Source organism: Osmerus eperlanus, chromosome 11, assembly GCF_963692335.1.
Source record: "Osmerus eperlanus chromosome 11, fOsmEpe2.1, whole genome shotgun sequence".
NCBI lineage: Eukaryota > Metazoa > Chordata > Actinopteri > Osmeriformes > Osmeridae > Osmerus > Osmerus eperlanus.
In genome coordinates, this window is record NC_085028.1 from 2,204,086 (window position 1) to 2,218,750 (window position 14,665).

The 14,665-nt window shown below is 46.9% G+C and overlaps 1 protein-coding gene across 1 annotated transcript in view; it reads right to left on the minus strand.

Moving 5' to 3' along the window:
• si (sucrase-isomaltase) overlaps positions 1-14,665 on the minus strand; it is a 39,953-nt gene that overhangs the window by 13,544 nt on the left and 11,744 nt on the right. The window contains 20 exon segments of the mRNA XM_062473334.1: positions 743-911; positions 1,332-1,443; positions 1,446-1,485; positions 1,710-1,844; positions 1,846-1,917; positions 2,262-2,411; positions 3,598-3,771; positions 5,125-5,174; positions 5,340-5,428; positions 5,623-5,681; positions 5,683-5,706; positions 5,708-5,749; positions 6,802-6,858; positions 8,907-8,991; positions 9,239-9,393; positions 10,494-10,610; positions 12,572-12,743; positions 13,518-13,635; positions 13,808-13,892; positions 14,125-14,238. Of these exon segments, the coding sequence (XP_062329318.1) occupies positions 743-911; positions 1,332-1,443; positions 1,446-1,485; positions 1,710-1,844; positions 1,846-1,917; positions 2,262-2,411; positions 3,598-3,771; positions 5,125-5,174; positions 5,340-5,428; positions 5,623-5,681; positions 5,683-5,706; positions 5,708-5,749; positions 6,802-6,858; positions 8,907-8,991; positions 9,239-9,393; positions 10,494-10,610; positions 12,572-12,743; positions 13,518-13,635; positions 13,808-13,892; positions 14,125-14,238 (2,019 nt within the window).

A 14,665-nucleotide genomic window follows, 5' to 3' on the forward strand; every position in this document is an offset into this window, starting at 1 on the left:
GTTGAACCTGTGAATGGTACATCATCATCCATAATCATCCTCTGTCCTGTCACATACCAGTGTTGATGTGTGAAATCATCCCTTCCAGGAGCGGTCCAGTTTGTGTGTGTGTGTGTGTGTGTGAGGCACTCGGATAGGGCGCAATAGTGTGTGTCGAGAAGGAAAGGTCATTAGCTTGTCCACTAACAAAGTCTGACAACTAATGACAGAGTGTGGCTACTAACACAATCTAATGCACACACACACACACACAATGAAATGCAGTGCAGTTAAACACACACACACAGACTCACACACACAGACTCTCTCACAGTGAAATTGTGAGAGTCGGAAGAATGGAGCAAGCACACAGTATAACCCTGTGGAGTTGTCATGACAGCTCAGCAATAAAGCATGATAATGCTGATGGGAGCAGTCCATTGCACACACAGACTGCCTGGACACATCACTGAGATGACTTCATAAAAGCACTCCTCGCCACTGGCCTGCCAACGTACGGTAACATCTGATGTCACCTCAGCAATGTCTTCTGTGTTTTTACTCACCCTTCTGATCGGATTAGTTTGATAGCTCTGTTCTTCAAAATAGTGGACTGCAAATGGGGTGGGCGTGTGGTTTGTGTGGGTGTGTTTGTGTGTGTACATTTCTGTTTATGTGCAGGTGTACACGTGTTTATGTGCGCACGTTTGCATATTTATTTGTGCATTGCTAACGTGCATTGTGCGTGTGTTTGTGTATGTACCCCAGGGGGCTGATCCTTGGCGAACATTCCCCAGGTGTTGTAGTTAAGGTTGTGCCTGTAGGTGTTGTGCTCCGTCTCCCCAAAGCCGTAGACGTACTCAGACGGCAGGCGGGTGGAGATCTGGATAAACATATCCGAGAAGGTGAAGCCTGGCACTGCCGAGTCCCAACTGAGGAGGAAGGGGATGAAGAGAGAGAGAGAGACAGAGAAGGAGTGAGAAGACAGAGAGAGCGTGAGTATCAAAGAGCGAGGGGGAGATAGAGAGTAATTGGGTGAAGAAGAGAGAGAGCGAAAGAGTGACAGAGAGAGCGAGGAGAGAGAGAGATGGAGAGAGAGAGAGAGAGAGAGAGAGAGAGAGCGAGAGAGAGAGAGAGAGAGAGAGAGAGAGAGAGAGAGAGAGAGAGAGAGAGAGAGAGAGAGAGAGAGAGAGAGAGAGGAGGGAGTAAAAGGGGGAGAGATAGGGTGTGAAAGAACGAGAAGAGAGACAGAGAGTTTGTAAGTTTGCCAAATTAAAGGTTTGCTCCGGCTAGGCTCTAGTCAATGCACTGTGGCTGTTTGATGATGTCATCAGTGTGCGATGGACCCTCACATTTTGGTGCCTGTGCTCTTCCTGTAGACCCGTATGCCAAAGGGGTTAGCGTTGAGCTCCACCTTGTAGAGTCTGTTGGCCTCGTCCGTTTCCGGATTTGGGGGCACGGAGAGGGCACAGGAACCTCAAACCGTTTGTTAGCAGGGTCGTAGATCTGGAGGGGGGGTGGATACAATCCTAATTAATTTTGGCTTTCATTCCTAATTCATAGCGAGCTTTCCTCTCTCTCTCTCTCTCTCTCTCTCTCTCTCTCTCTCTCTCTCTCTCTCTCTCTCTCTCATCTCTCTCTCTCTCTCTCTCTTCTCTCTCTCTCTCTCTCTCTCTCTCTCTCTCCTCTCTCTCTCTCTCTCTCTCTCTCCCTCTCTCTCTCTTTCTTACCTTGAACTTGAGCAGGTAGGAACTGAGATAACGTATCTCCACGCGGAGCTTGTCGATGTCGGGGGAGTCTGGCCGGCCGCTGCTACGATACATGGGGTTGCGGGTGAGGTCAAGGGTCAGTCCCATCCTCGTTCTCGGTGACCGTGGAGGTGGTGTAGCCGTAGTCTTCCGGGTAGTAACACCATGGAACACGGTCTATGTGGGAAGGCTGGGGGGAGAGACAGAGAGGGAAAGAGGAAGGGAGAGTAACAGTGAGAGAGAGAGGGAGAGAGAGAGAGAGGAGGAGGGATAGAAAGAGAGAGCACGTTTACATGGTGACAGGCCTGCGCTTGTCTGGCTGCAGTAAAGAGAATGTGTCTGAATGAGACACCGTGCAGGGGGTGAAACCACTGAGTTATGACGTGTGAGAGCGTATGTTTGTGTGTGCGTTTGGCCACGTCTGCTTGTGGCCACGTGTCTATCTGTGTCTGCGTGTGGCCAAGCCTTTCCATTGTCTCCACGTGTGCGCGTGTGTGTTCGGGACCCGTGTGCACGTGCTCCTCTCCCACCCACCCTCCAGATGCATCCCCTGGACCGACACTTGGCCTCGTCGCTGCCCTCCTCGGGGTAACAGTCGAAGCGCTGGTGGTCAGCCTGGACCTGGTCCCAGTTGACTTTATACGTCTCACCCAGCTGCAGAGCCAGGCCCCGCAGGGACAGCACCTGGGGGGGGGGGGGGGGGGGGGGCGGGGGGGGGATGACACAAAGAGAGAGAGTTGCATGTGCGGTGTCACTTTTGCGTGTGACCATCAAAGTCACCATTCTCATTTTGCAGTTGGAGTGTGTTGGACAATCAGTCCTGATAAGGTGCTTAGATTGACAAGGCCATGGCAGCCTATCCAATGCCTACTGTATACGTTGAAACCTGTGTCTCATCCTAACCTGGTATTTAGACTCAACATCCCATTAACCTTCACACTGCAATTGAGTCTGGTATAACGGCAAGAGTCATTGTGTGCACGTGTGTGTGTCATAACAGGGAGACCTTGAGAACATATACATTCTGATTAAATATGCACGAACATGTGGGGGTTCAAATGGATACCAGAATGCACACACACACACACACACACACACACTGGCTCTCCTCCATGAGAGCATCTTCATACATCATATACCATGGGTCACATTCTAGCCTTGGTGTGTCACTGTATGAGACATGCACACATACACACACACACACACGCTAACATTCATACTCTGGCATAAATCGCTATCCACTGTAACGTGAAAAAAGAAATCCTGTCATATTTCACACTTCCAGACTAACCTTGAGAAGTAACCGTCTCTTCCTCTACCTTATTGAAACAAATGGCATCAATCTGTGCTCTCAGCCAGCCATTAGACTGTGAGCCAGTCAGGGCCTGTCTCCGAGCCTTCCTCTGCTGCTGTTGCAGAGCAAGAGAGGGGGATGGAGGGAGGGAGTGGAAGAAGGGGGGGATGGAGGGAGGGAGTGATAGAAGGGGGGGATGGAGGGAGGGAGTGATAGAAGGGGGGGGATGGAGGGAGGGAGTGATAGAAGGGGGGGATGGAGGGAGGGAGGGATGGATGGATGGAGGGAGGGGAGAGATAGTAGGGGGAATGGAGGGAGTTGGTAGAACGGGGGGGATGGAGGGAATGATGGAAGGAGGATGGAAAGAGGGAGAGATAGAAAGAGGGATGGAGTGATCGAAGGGGGGGATGGAGGGGGTGATGGAAGGAGGATGGACGAGGGATAGGGGTCTCTCCATTGCTATTGTCTGTGGCAGCCTGTCTTTGGTGAAATGTGCTCATACTCTCTTAATCACGCGTAAAGTTTGAACATGTCATTGTGTGCTGAGTTTGAGACGAGCATGTGTGCGTGTGTTACCTTCTTGGCTGTGTCGTACTGGAAGTTTGCAGCAGGCAGTTGGGTGGTGTTGTTGTTGTGGACTACAGAAACAGAAAGGGGTGGGGCTGATACACCCAGAACAGTGATGTTCTCAAACACCAGGTTGTTGGGGTCCTTGTACCCAGAATGCATCACTTGCATGGTCAGTATGCCCTGGAGAGGGGGTGAGAGAGAGAGAGAGAGAGAGAGAGAGAGAGAGATGAGAGAGAGGAGAGAGAGAGAGAGAGAGAGAGAGAGAGAGAGAGAGTGAGAGAGAAAGAGAGAGAAAGAGAGACAGAGAGAAGAGAGAGAGACAGAGAGAGAGAAAGAGAGAGGGAGACCAGGCTTAACATACAGTATACCAAATCCCCAATGCCTAGGTACTGTATAGTCACCAACCAGGCATCAACATTCATAATACATGTTAAAAACATACATAAAACATATGAGGGAATGTTGCACTTGTTTGAAGCTGATCTCAATTGCTTGGGCCACTGGCTCAATGGCCATATAACATTACCGAACTGTGGCTCGGGTCTGAGACTAATCTTCTGATATCTTGATATCAAGTGCTGGATGGATAAAAACGTTCTCCAACTTAATGACAGTAAGACGGAGGTGATTCTATTTGGTACCCCCAGATCAATTGATGATTCATCTAAAAAAAATGGGCCCCTTGTCAACCAATGTGCACTCCCATGCTAGAAATGTTGGTGTTATCTTTGATTCAGCACTAAAATTTGACAAACAAATTAATTCTGTTGTCAAAGGTAGTTTCTTTCATTTAGGGCTATTGCAAAACTAAAATCTTTCCTCTCTTTCAAGGACTTGGAAATTGTTATTCATGCACTTATATATCGTCTCGAATTGATAATTATAATTCTCTGCATTATGGCATTTGTCAATCATCATTATCACACCTGCAGCTTGTCCAGAATGTGTCTGCTAGAATGTTGACTGGTACCAGGAAGAGGGACCATATCTCCCAGATATTGGCCTCTCTTCACTGGTTGCCAGTCAAATATAGAATTGATTTTAAGGTGTTGTTACTAGGTTTTTAAAGCTTTACATGGATTGGCTCCATTGTGTATCTCAGATCTTCTTATGCTGTATCACTCTTCCAGGTCCCTTAGATCATCAACCCAGCTCCTTTAAGCCATTCCACAGACTCGGATGAAAACAAAAGGTGATCGTGCCTCTTCAGCAGTAGCCCCTACTCTGTGGAATAAACTGCCAATTTTTATCAGGTCATCCCCCACCACCAAGACATTTAAGTCTCGTCTTAAAACCTATTTTTATTCTTTGGCTTTCGGGTCAGTTTAGGGTCACTCGTGCTTAATGTAATTGTGTTGTTTGTCTGTTGTTCTTATTTATTGTTGTTTTGCCCTATTTGATGATTTTTTACAGCACTTTGGTCGGCATTGGCTGTTTTTAAATGTGCTCTATAAATAAAACTGACTTGACTTGACTTCTGGTTGAAAATGATGGAAGCTTCAAAAACTGTGTTTAAGTGTTGAAGTGACTTACATAAACCACGGAGAACTGGTAGTGGATGTGATTGCCCGATTCAACAGTTTCTGTAAAAGGTCAAGACAAGATGAATCATTTTCCCTCATTGCTACTGTGTTTCTTTGTTCATGACTCCATCAAATCACCTCTCTGACAGCCCTGTGGCTGTTTAAAACGTTATAATTCTCGCACGCACATAGACACACGCACGCATGCACAAACACGAATAATACCTCGAGAGTCTCCATCATCCCAGAATAGCTCTCCTGCTGCTTGATTATTGTCATCGAGAGCCACGATCAAACCCATGGGGTTTCGCCGGCTGTGGGAACATGAATACACACACACACACACAAGGAGGCACAGAGACACACTCTACTTTTAGGAACACAACAAAAGGAGAGATGACGTATTTTGTTCTTTGACGTTTTTGCATTTGTGAGCGTTCACATGTGTTTATGTGTGTGTGTGTGTGTGTTTGTGGGTGGATATGTGGGTGGGTGTGTGTGTGTGTACCTGTATGTGGTGGTGACATCAGGTTTCTGAGTAGGAAGAATTGCTCCACCTCTGATGTTGTAAACCAAGCTTGTCCGCGGGCAGGGTACATATCAACATGCTGCCTGCGTGCTGTCACCTTCTCCATCTAATTGGTCAATGCGTGAGCAGTGAAAACGCTGTTGTTAGAGGATTGTGTGTCTCTCTCTCTCTCTCTCTCTCTCTCTCTCTTCTTCTCTCTCTCTCTCTCTCTCTCTCTCTCTCTCTCTCTCTCTCTCTCTCTCTCTCTACGGTAGCTCAGAGACCGTAAGGAAGACAGATTCCACACCACAATTAATTTTCAGAACCCTCAGGACAAATTTCTTCGGACCAGGACAATTTAAAGCTTCCCCTACCTCTCTCGTGTCAGCATGTGTGTGTGTCTCAGTGTAAGTGTTAGTGAGTGTGTGTGTGTGTGTGTGTGTGTGTGTGCGCGTGTGACTATGCTGTATTTGTGTGTGTATGAGGGAGTTACTGGAGCGTCTATAAGCAATTTCAGATCTTATCTATACTTTACTGTCAGTCTTAAGGGGAGCCCCTCCCCTCCTCCTCTTTTCCTCTCCTCCTCCCCTCCTTTCTTCTTTCAAGTCCTTTTCTCTGTAAATCTACACCCCTGTCCCGCCTCCCCAATCACAGGGGACCAACCAGGAGAAGGGCCAGCGGCGAGGGGAACAATCTAATCGCCTATCTAATCAGACCGCTCTTTACAGCTCCGCACAGCGCCCCAAATAAGGTCCCACAGGAAATCTGCTCTCTTTTATCTCTCCGACGGCAGATATTCTGTAGCTTTCACCTCGCCTCTCTGTTCTTACACTTCTATCTCTGTGTCTAATCTCAAACGAAGGAAATACCCCAAAGATTCACAATGTTGGTTCGGATAGGTGTCTCTGGACTTCCTTCTCCCTTCAGGAAGAAAACAATCCATTTACACTTTCAAGTAAATGCCTTAATCGGGACACTTTCTTGCAAACTATCTATCATAAAGTGAGCTGTGTTTGCTAACATGGCATTGAAATTGAAATGACTGCACTGTTGCAGTTATACAACATCCAGTCAGGTACAATAATTGAAGACAACGAATTTAAGGGAGGATGACAAGCAGGAATGGTTGGGGAGGAAACAATAAATGGTAAACTGGTAAACTGGAAATGCAAATCTCACCGTCTCGTAGTCGTACCACACAGAGTCTGGAATGTAGGCTCTGACATGTTCCACCCCCTGTCAAGGTAAAGGTTAAACAATCACGTCAGAAATATAAAAAAGAATAGAAAAAGAATGTGGAAAAAATATTGATCCATAATAATAAAAACACACAGCATCAAACAAATGGTGTTTTCACAAAGTTTCTGTGATCTGGATGTTGAATGTGGTGACATGTAAGAGTTGTTACTTAGGAAAACCAGTTAGCATCAATCAAATGACAATGGATTTTCATGGATTGAGGGGGACAAACGAGAGCAATCAATAACACAAATATTTTTATAAACAATGATCAATCATCAATAACTGCGCCCCCCTTTTCAAGAGGACCCACAGAGATATGGAATCTGTTTGCTGACCCCCTTCCATCCCATTCACCCAAATACTGACACAGTCTAAAAGTTTGTCTTTCTTTCTTTCGCATTAGCAGTGAAGCTATCATTCAATGTTCCGAGTAATGAGGATGGCTAGCATTAGCCGTTATGCTAATGGTGACTGAAGCAGCAGTGTCCTCATTTAGAGAGACGCAAAAAAGACTTGCTGAGGGTAGATCAGAGTGGCAGAGCGCCACTACATATTCCTAAAGAAGGTTTAACTAAGGTTGATCAGGTGTTAGGGCTTACAAAAAGGAGAGTGAAAGGGAAAGAGAGAGAGAGATGAGGAGATCACAGGGGTCTGGGAGAGCAGCTGATTAAGAGAATGCAGATGAGACGAGGGAGCCAGCGTTTGATGAAGGGAGGAGAAAAAAGAATTGTATGATGGACGTAACGGGGTAAAGGAGGAGAGGAGGAGGTACGGGCCTTGGCCCAGGGGGGACGAGAGGGGCAGTGCTTCCCAGCTTCGCCATGCAGGCTGGAGATGAAGGTGGAGAGATCTGACAGATAGGCCTCAGACATGATTAGAGAGATGGAGAGTGTAGTGGGTGAAGAGAGAGAGAGGGGGGGCAAGGAAGGAGGGAGAGTGTAGGGGGAGAGAGGAGGAAAGAGAGAGAGGGACAGTGTGGGGGGAGAGACACAGAAAGGGATGGAGAAAGAGTGCTAAGGAGAGCTAAAGCGAGCTAAAGCGAGCTAAAGCGAAAAAGAAAAACAAGCCCCAGTACCAGTGAAAAAGAGAGAAAGTCAGGTGAAGTGAAAGTTAGACTGAGGGAAGTAAAAGTAAAATAGAAAAGTAAAAAGGCAAACCTTTCTGATCAGAAGATTGTGGTTGGGATCAGACCCTTAGCTCACCTCAACACCCTCCCCTTTCTCCCTTTCTCCTTTCTCCCTCTCTCCCTTCTCTCCCTTTCTCCCTCTCTCTCTCTCCTCTCTCTCTCTCTCTCTCTCTCTCTCTCTCTCTCTCTCTCTCTCTCTCTCTCTCTCTCTCTCTCTCTCTCTCTCTCTCTCTCTCTCTCTCTCTCTCTCTCTCTCTCTCTCTCTCTCTCTCTCTCTCTCTCTCTGCTTACAAAGGAAACTTTCTTTGACAATTACACTCTGATGAAAGTTATTATAATACCCCAGTCCCACTCTGCATCCATTTCACTCTGGTTTTCTATAATTCGCAAGGGGCCATGCTAAATTGCTTATTAATCAGGCCACTTTAACATGACCGCAATCTATCTAGTCACACACACACACACACACACACACACACACACATGTACATACGCACGCACACACACACTATCTATCTGCACTTCTAATCTCCCTGTAATGAGGTCAGCGCTCTCATTAGAAGTGAGAGAAAGGAGGAGGGGTGTGAAAGACAGAAGAGGAAGACAGAGTGAGAGAGGGAGGAGAAAAACTAAATCCCATGTCATGCTCCCATCCCAGCGGAGGTCAACTACTGTGCATCTTCACGTGTGTCTCTTCGAATGCATGTGCCTGATGTCTGTGTGTGTGTGACAAGAAGACAGTGTCTGTGTGTCTGTCTGTGTGTGTGTGTGTGTGTGTGTGCCAGTGAGCGAGGAAGACAGACAGAGGGAATGAGAGAGAGCGTGTGTGTATATGTGTGTGTGTGTACGTCAGTGCAAGAGAAAAAAAGAGAACGAATGTGTGGGTGTGTGTGTATGTGCGTGTGCGTGTACTGACCGGGTCTAGTACAGGAGTGATGAGCAGATGTTTCCCCCAGAGAAACTGGCGATCCACAGTCCAGGTGTTACTGTCTGAGTAGAACCTGAGGGAGGGAGAGAGAGAAAGAGAGACAATGAAAAAGACAGAGAGAAGGAACAAGAGCGAGAGACAATGAAGACAGAGAGAGGGAGACCGAGCGAGAGAACGGTTGACATCAACAACAAGGCACTGTGTGCGTCCACAAGCAGTTGGTTCATATGCACAACAGGCGGTGCATGTGGACGGTGGAGTCCGTTGAGCCTGCTAGCTCTGATGACATGCCACTGACACGCCAGGGAGCTGTGACTCACTCATTCATCACCGGCCTGACGACAGTTTCTCCTGTGGTGTGGGCCTTGTAGAACAAGGTGTAGAGGTAAGGGAGCAGGGTGTAACGGATGTTTAGGTAGCGCCTGGATGATTCCACCAGTCTGGAATTGGCACCATATATTGCAGGGTCTTGGGGCTGGAGGTGGAGGTGGAAGAGGAGAGGAAGGAGGCAGAGGTGGAGTAGGAGGTGGAGGAGGAAAGGAAGTAGGGAGGAAGGGAAGGAGAAAGAGGGAGGAGGAGATGGATGAGGATGAGAAATAGAAAGAGGCTTTATTGGCATGACTAGGAAAGATGCAGAAATCATTGAACACAATACACATCTATTTGATACACATTATTTCACAAAAGTTCAACTTGTTTCTTGTCATACATTGCAGTGTTCGACATCAAGTATGTGTTAAGTGGAACAAAAGAAAGAAAAAAAAGAGGAAAAAAGGAGTGAAAGAAAATAGAAAGAATGGAGCAAAAGAGCACATCAAGAAAGATGAATAAGTTCGACAATAGTGAGGGAAAGAAAGAAAGTAATGAAGGGGCTAAAAAGAGAGTGAGAGACTCGCTGATGGAGGGAAATAAAGCTGAGAGAATAAAGAGTAGGGCCGACTGATGGCAGCGAGCAAGTGAGCGCGGCAGAGAGAAAGAGCGAGAGAAAGGAAATAGAAGTAGGTTTTAATCCCATAATTGTGGAGTCTGAGAGGATGATTAGCAGCTGAAGGGCCTTCCTCCTCTCATCAGGCTAATCATTCATGCCCTGAGTGTGTCTGTGTGTGTGTGTGTGTGTCTGTCTGTGTGTGTGTGTCTGTGTGTGTGTGTGTGTGTGTGAAAGGGAGAGAGTCGGTGTGAGAGTATGTGTATGTGTGTGAGTGTGCAAATATGTGTGAGGACACGTGTGCTTGTGTGAGTGTGTGTTGTTTGTGCACTTGTGCATATGAGTGTGGACTCTGCCCTTCTGATGAGAGAAGTGATTAGGGCAATGCAAAGGTCACACATTTGCCAACTCATTTACTGGTAATCTTTTTTTCTATTCATCATCATTTTCCTGTCATCTCGCATGCAGCATAATGCTCTGTATCTCTTCTTCCCCCTCTCTCTGTCTCTCTCTCTCACAGTCTGTCTCTCTGTCTCTCTCACTATATCACTCTGTCTGTGTCTTTCTCTGTAAGTATACATCTTTGTCAGTTTGTAATTAACCTTACTAATAAAAAAGCTTGACTGGGTTAGGCTCATCTAGAACGGTACCTTGTAACCTTGGGCGTTGTGGTTCCTGCTGAAGGGGTAGAAAGCCCCCACCTGCATCCACCTGCGACACAACTCCTCCGATGGTTCATCAAAGAAACCGCAGATGTCTGCCCCGATCTGAACCCACACACAAACACACACAGACACATTCATGAATGACAGTTGCCCGTTTTAACTTGAAGAATGGGCAGCACAGGCCACAAGACCCACCATATTAAACTGACTGTATGACAAAGTGATGTTGACATCCTACCATGGAAGGGAAAAGATAACATCACAAACAATCCCGGGCTTAACTGTGTGTTCGAAGATTCACAGTGGCCAGTATTGTCCTAAATATGTTGTCCATGACTGAGCCTGCACATTTACATTTAGTCATTTAGCAGACGCTCTTATCCAGAGCGACTTACAGTAAGTACAGGGACATTCCCCCGAGTCAAGTAGGGTGAAGTGCCTTGCCCAAGGACACAACGTCAGTTGGCATGACCGGGAATCGAACTGGCAACCTTCGGATTACTAGCCCAATTCCCTCACCGCTCAGCCACTTGACTCCCTGCACATGTCCCTTTGTGGGAGAGGTGCATTCTACTGTTGCTATTCATTACTACTAGGCTGTAAGGCTGGGTGTCAACCTGTTCCCACTTCTCATATGCTAAAATCTGGAGTTGCTCGACAGGGTCTCAACTTTATGGCTCTCACACCTCATTGTGTAACTTCCTGTAGCATCCTGCTAGTCATATGCTGACAAGTAAGGGTCAAGATTTGGTTTGATTGGTTGTTCTTGTGTATAAAAGGAATTGCGAAGCATTGTTCAGTGGATTCTTGATCTCCTAAGACCTTCTCCTCAGCTCTGGCTTGTACTCCTTCTCCTTGCGCACCTCTTACTGTCTCTCTGATTTAAAATAATCATGGTAGCGCAGGTAAGAGTTAATCTTCATTTTGTAACATGTTTGCCTTGTAATTGTTTTCATTCATTTGCAATGTTATTAAATATTTATTTAATTTAACCTTATTTTGACCATTCTTGCTCTGATTTAACCCATAGAGTCAAATAACTGGAATTCCATTGGTATTGGCATTATTTGGTTCATGCTAATACACTGTTTAGTTTCCCATCTTCCTTTAATTTCCCATAAGGGAATTAGTTTTGTTTTTTTGGCCGATATTTAACCCCCTACAGGCCACTTACATGTTCAATAGGGAAGAAATCAAACCAGATCCCATTTACCTGGTTTTCAGGGGTTTTGGTACGGTCAGTTTGTGTGTCTGTGTGTGTATGTCCTCGTCAGTTTGTGTGTCTGTGTGTGTATGTCCTCGTCAGTTTGTGTGTCTGTGTGTGTATGTCCTCGTCAGTTTGTGTGTCTGTGTGTGTATGTCCTCGTCAGTTTGTGTGTCTGTGTGTGTATGTCCTTGTCAGTTTGTGTGTCTGTGTGTGTATGTCCTCGTCAAGGAATTGGAAAACCTCTACAACAGAGTCCCTTTAGGACCGAGGTTGGCTACTCCAAATCTAGATGGCTGACACAGCTGGTGAAGTGTGTTTTGTGTGTGTGTGTGTGTGTTTGAGTGTGTGTGACTCCCTATTGGCATTTTTCCCCTGTTTGAACTTTGTGTTTTGTCTGTTCTACCACGGTAGAACACCAAGCCAAGCTCCTCTCAGCCACACAATCACCATCTCACCACAAATCGTTCTCCACCACCCTCATCTATGTTGCAGTGTGTGGACCTGAGTGCTCCTCTCCCAAAATCAATCAGTGTCTCATTTGATGAAACACCACCGATGAGCCTGCCACTCCTGAGAAGGTAAACTAAAGAACTAAAAGTAAAGCTCAAACTAAACCACCCTCCAATCCATAAAAAAATATGAATCAAATTATCTTTCAAGAGACCTAGTGAAATATTCATAGAGGCATTCCAACAAGTTTAAAATTGAAATCGAAACCAATTAAACAAAGCCAGGACAAGCCAATAAAGACAGTCGAAATCAATACAAAATATCAGCCAACCAAAATAGACTCAATATAAATGGATGGGTAGACCAGCCACTGAGAGAGCAGGTGAGACAGAGTTGAACCACTCACGTAGGGAACGCCAAACAGGCTGAACTCCAGCATGCCAGGGATGGCCCATTTGATGTCGTTCCAGTTGGCGGCGTTGTCGCCCAGCCAGTGGCCCGCGTATTTACCCACTCCTGGGAAGGAGGAACGGGTCAACATGAGGGTCCGGTTCCCCCCAAACACCCTCTTCAGAGCCCTGAGAAAGAGAGGGAAAGAGAGGGAAAGGAGAGCATGCAAGTAGTGAAAAAGTAAATGTGGAGTGAGAAGGAGAGTAAGGACGAAAGAGATATGGAGTGAGAAGGAGAGGGATAGGGGAGGTAGAAGGAGAGTGAGCAGAACAGGCAAAGGTGAGAAAAGGGGAGGGAGAGAGAGAGACAGAGATAGAAAGAAGGAAGAGAAGGTAGAGGAGAGAGAGAAGGAGAAAAAAACGAAAAGGTTAGGGAGAAAGAAAGAGAGGAGCGTGGTTTAGAAGAGGGAGTGAAATGGAAAGCATTGTGGATGTCATTTGTAGTCGCGATTGTTCTGTTTGGTTTGCTGAATCGAACTACCATTGATTTTTATGATAATGCCAAAAGGCTAATGATGTTGTACCAATGCTGTATCCTGCCAAGAGAGTTTTACACAGAGGAGAGAAAACAACTGTGGAAGAGAAAGAGACAGAAAAAAATCTGAGAAAGAATGGAGTGTGACTCAGCAAATCAAGACCTCCCTGAACACTTGCGACTCGTGTGTGTGCATGTGTGTAGGTGTGTGTGTGGGGGGTGTGCGTGTGGCAGGGGGGGTTGTTACTGAGAAAGAAAGTGTGAGAGTGAATGACGTAAAAATCTAGATAGAAAAAGAACTTCACTGAACTTCACTCAGTAACTAGGCCCAAGGCTACAGAAGATGTAGCCTAACTTCAAAACCAGTGGACTGAACTCTGAACTCTCCATCCTGAGAAGCTTATGCAATGTTGTTCATCTGAACTCACTTCTCTGAAGCCAGCACCATGGAGTAGCCATAGAGACTGTGGACATCGTAGTGGTTGCCCCAAGTCTGTTTGGCGTCCATGCACAGAGTTTTGCTGTACATCAGGTCATCCAGAATCCCTACGGACAGACACGAGAGGGATAAGGATGAAGAGAGGGATGACAGGGGGACAAGGAGAGGGAGAAGGAGAGGAAGAGAGAGAGACAAGAAGGGAGACTGAAAGATGTTGGGAGAGAGATAAAACAATGAAATTGTTGGAGAAAAGAAACATTTACTATTTTGCACACTCACTGGGGGTGTAAGGAGGGTAGTTGAGGTTGTTGTCAGCACAGCCTTTGTTCGAGCCCTGCTTGAAGTTTGCCACCTCGTTCATATCCTAGCAGGTGACAGAACATCAGGAGATGGAAGCCATGTTAGGGACCTCTCAAGAACCAGACGAATGAAACATCCAGCTCATTTGTCAACATCGCTGACATTCAAGGCACGTGCACCGCAGTGTGAGATACTTCCATGCAGGCTCTCCTCAGAGTTATTGGATTGTGATATGTGTATTACATATTCAAAAGATCGATGGCTGCGCGTGGGCATGAGAGGCGAGGCGGACTCACGATCCAGAGGGCGTCGTGCTTGACCTCCCTGTAGAACCTCTCGTACTCGTCCTCCCACCACTCGATGCAGCCAGGGTTGGTGTAGTCAGGGAACACCGTCTCCCCCGGCCAAACCTGGGGGTTGGAAGACGGGTGTAGAAGGGGTGGTGGGGATGGAGGGAAGGTAGTGGGGAGGTGGAGGAGGGGTGGGGGGTTGAGGGTTGGTGGTAGAGAGGCGTAAGAGAGGTGGGGGAGGTGGTGGGGAGGGTTGGGGGGTGGGTCGATAGGGTGGTTTGGTTACTGAGAGGAGGATGAGGATGGAGGGGCAGTCGTGATGGTCATTGTAATGACGGTGAGAGGGTGATGCATTCAAAGCCACAGAAAGAGAAGAGAGGGGATCAAGGACAGATGGTAGGGATCGAGCGAAGCGAAAAGAGACCGGGAGCAAGGGAAAGAGAAGAAGAGAGCGAGGATACAAACGATAAGAGGACAGTGGAAGGAGATAGGGAGGGTAGTCGGAAAATAGAGGGAGCGAGTGTAGGAGAAGGAGAGAGAAATGTGA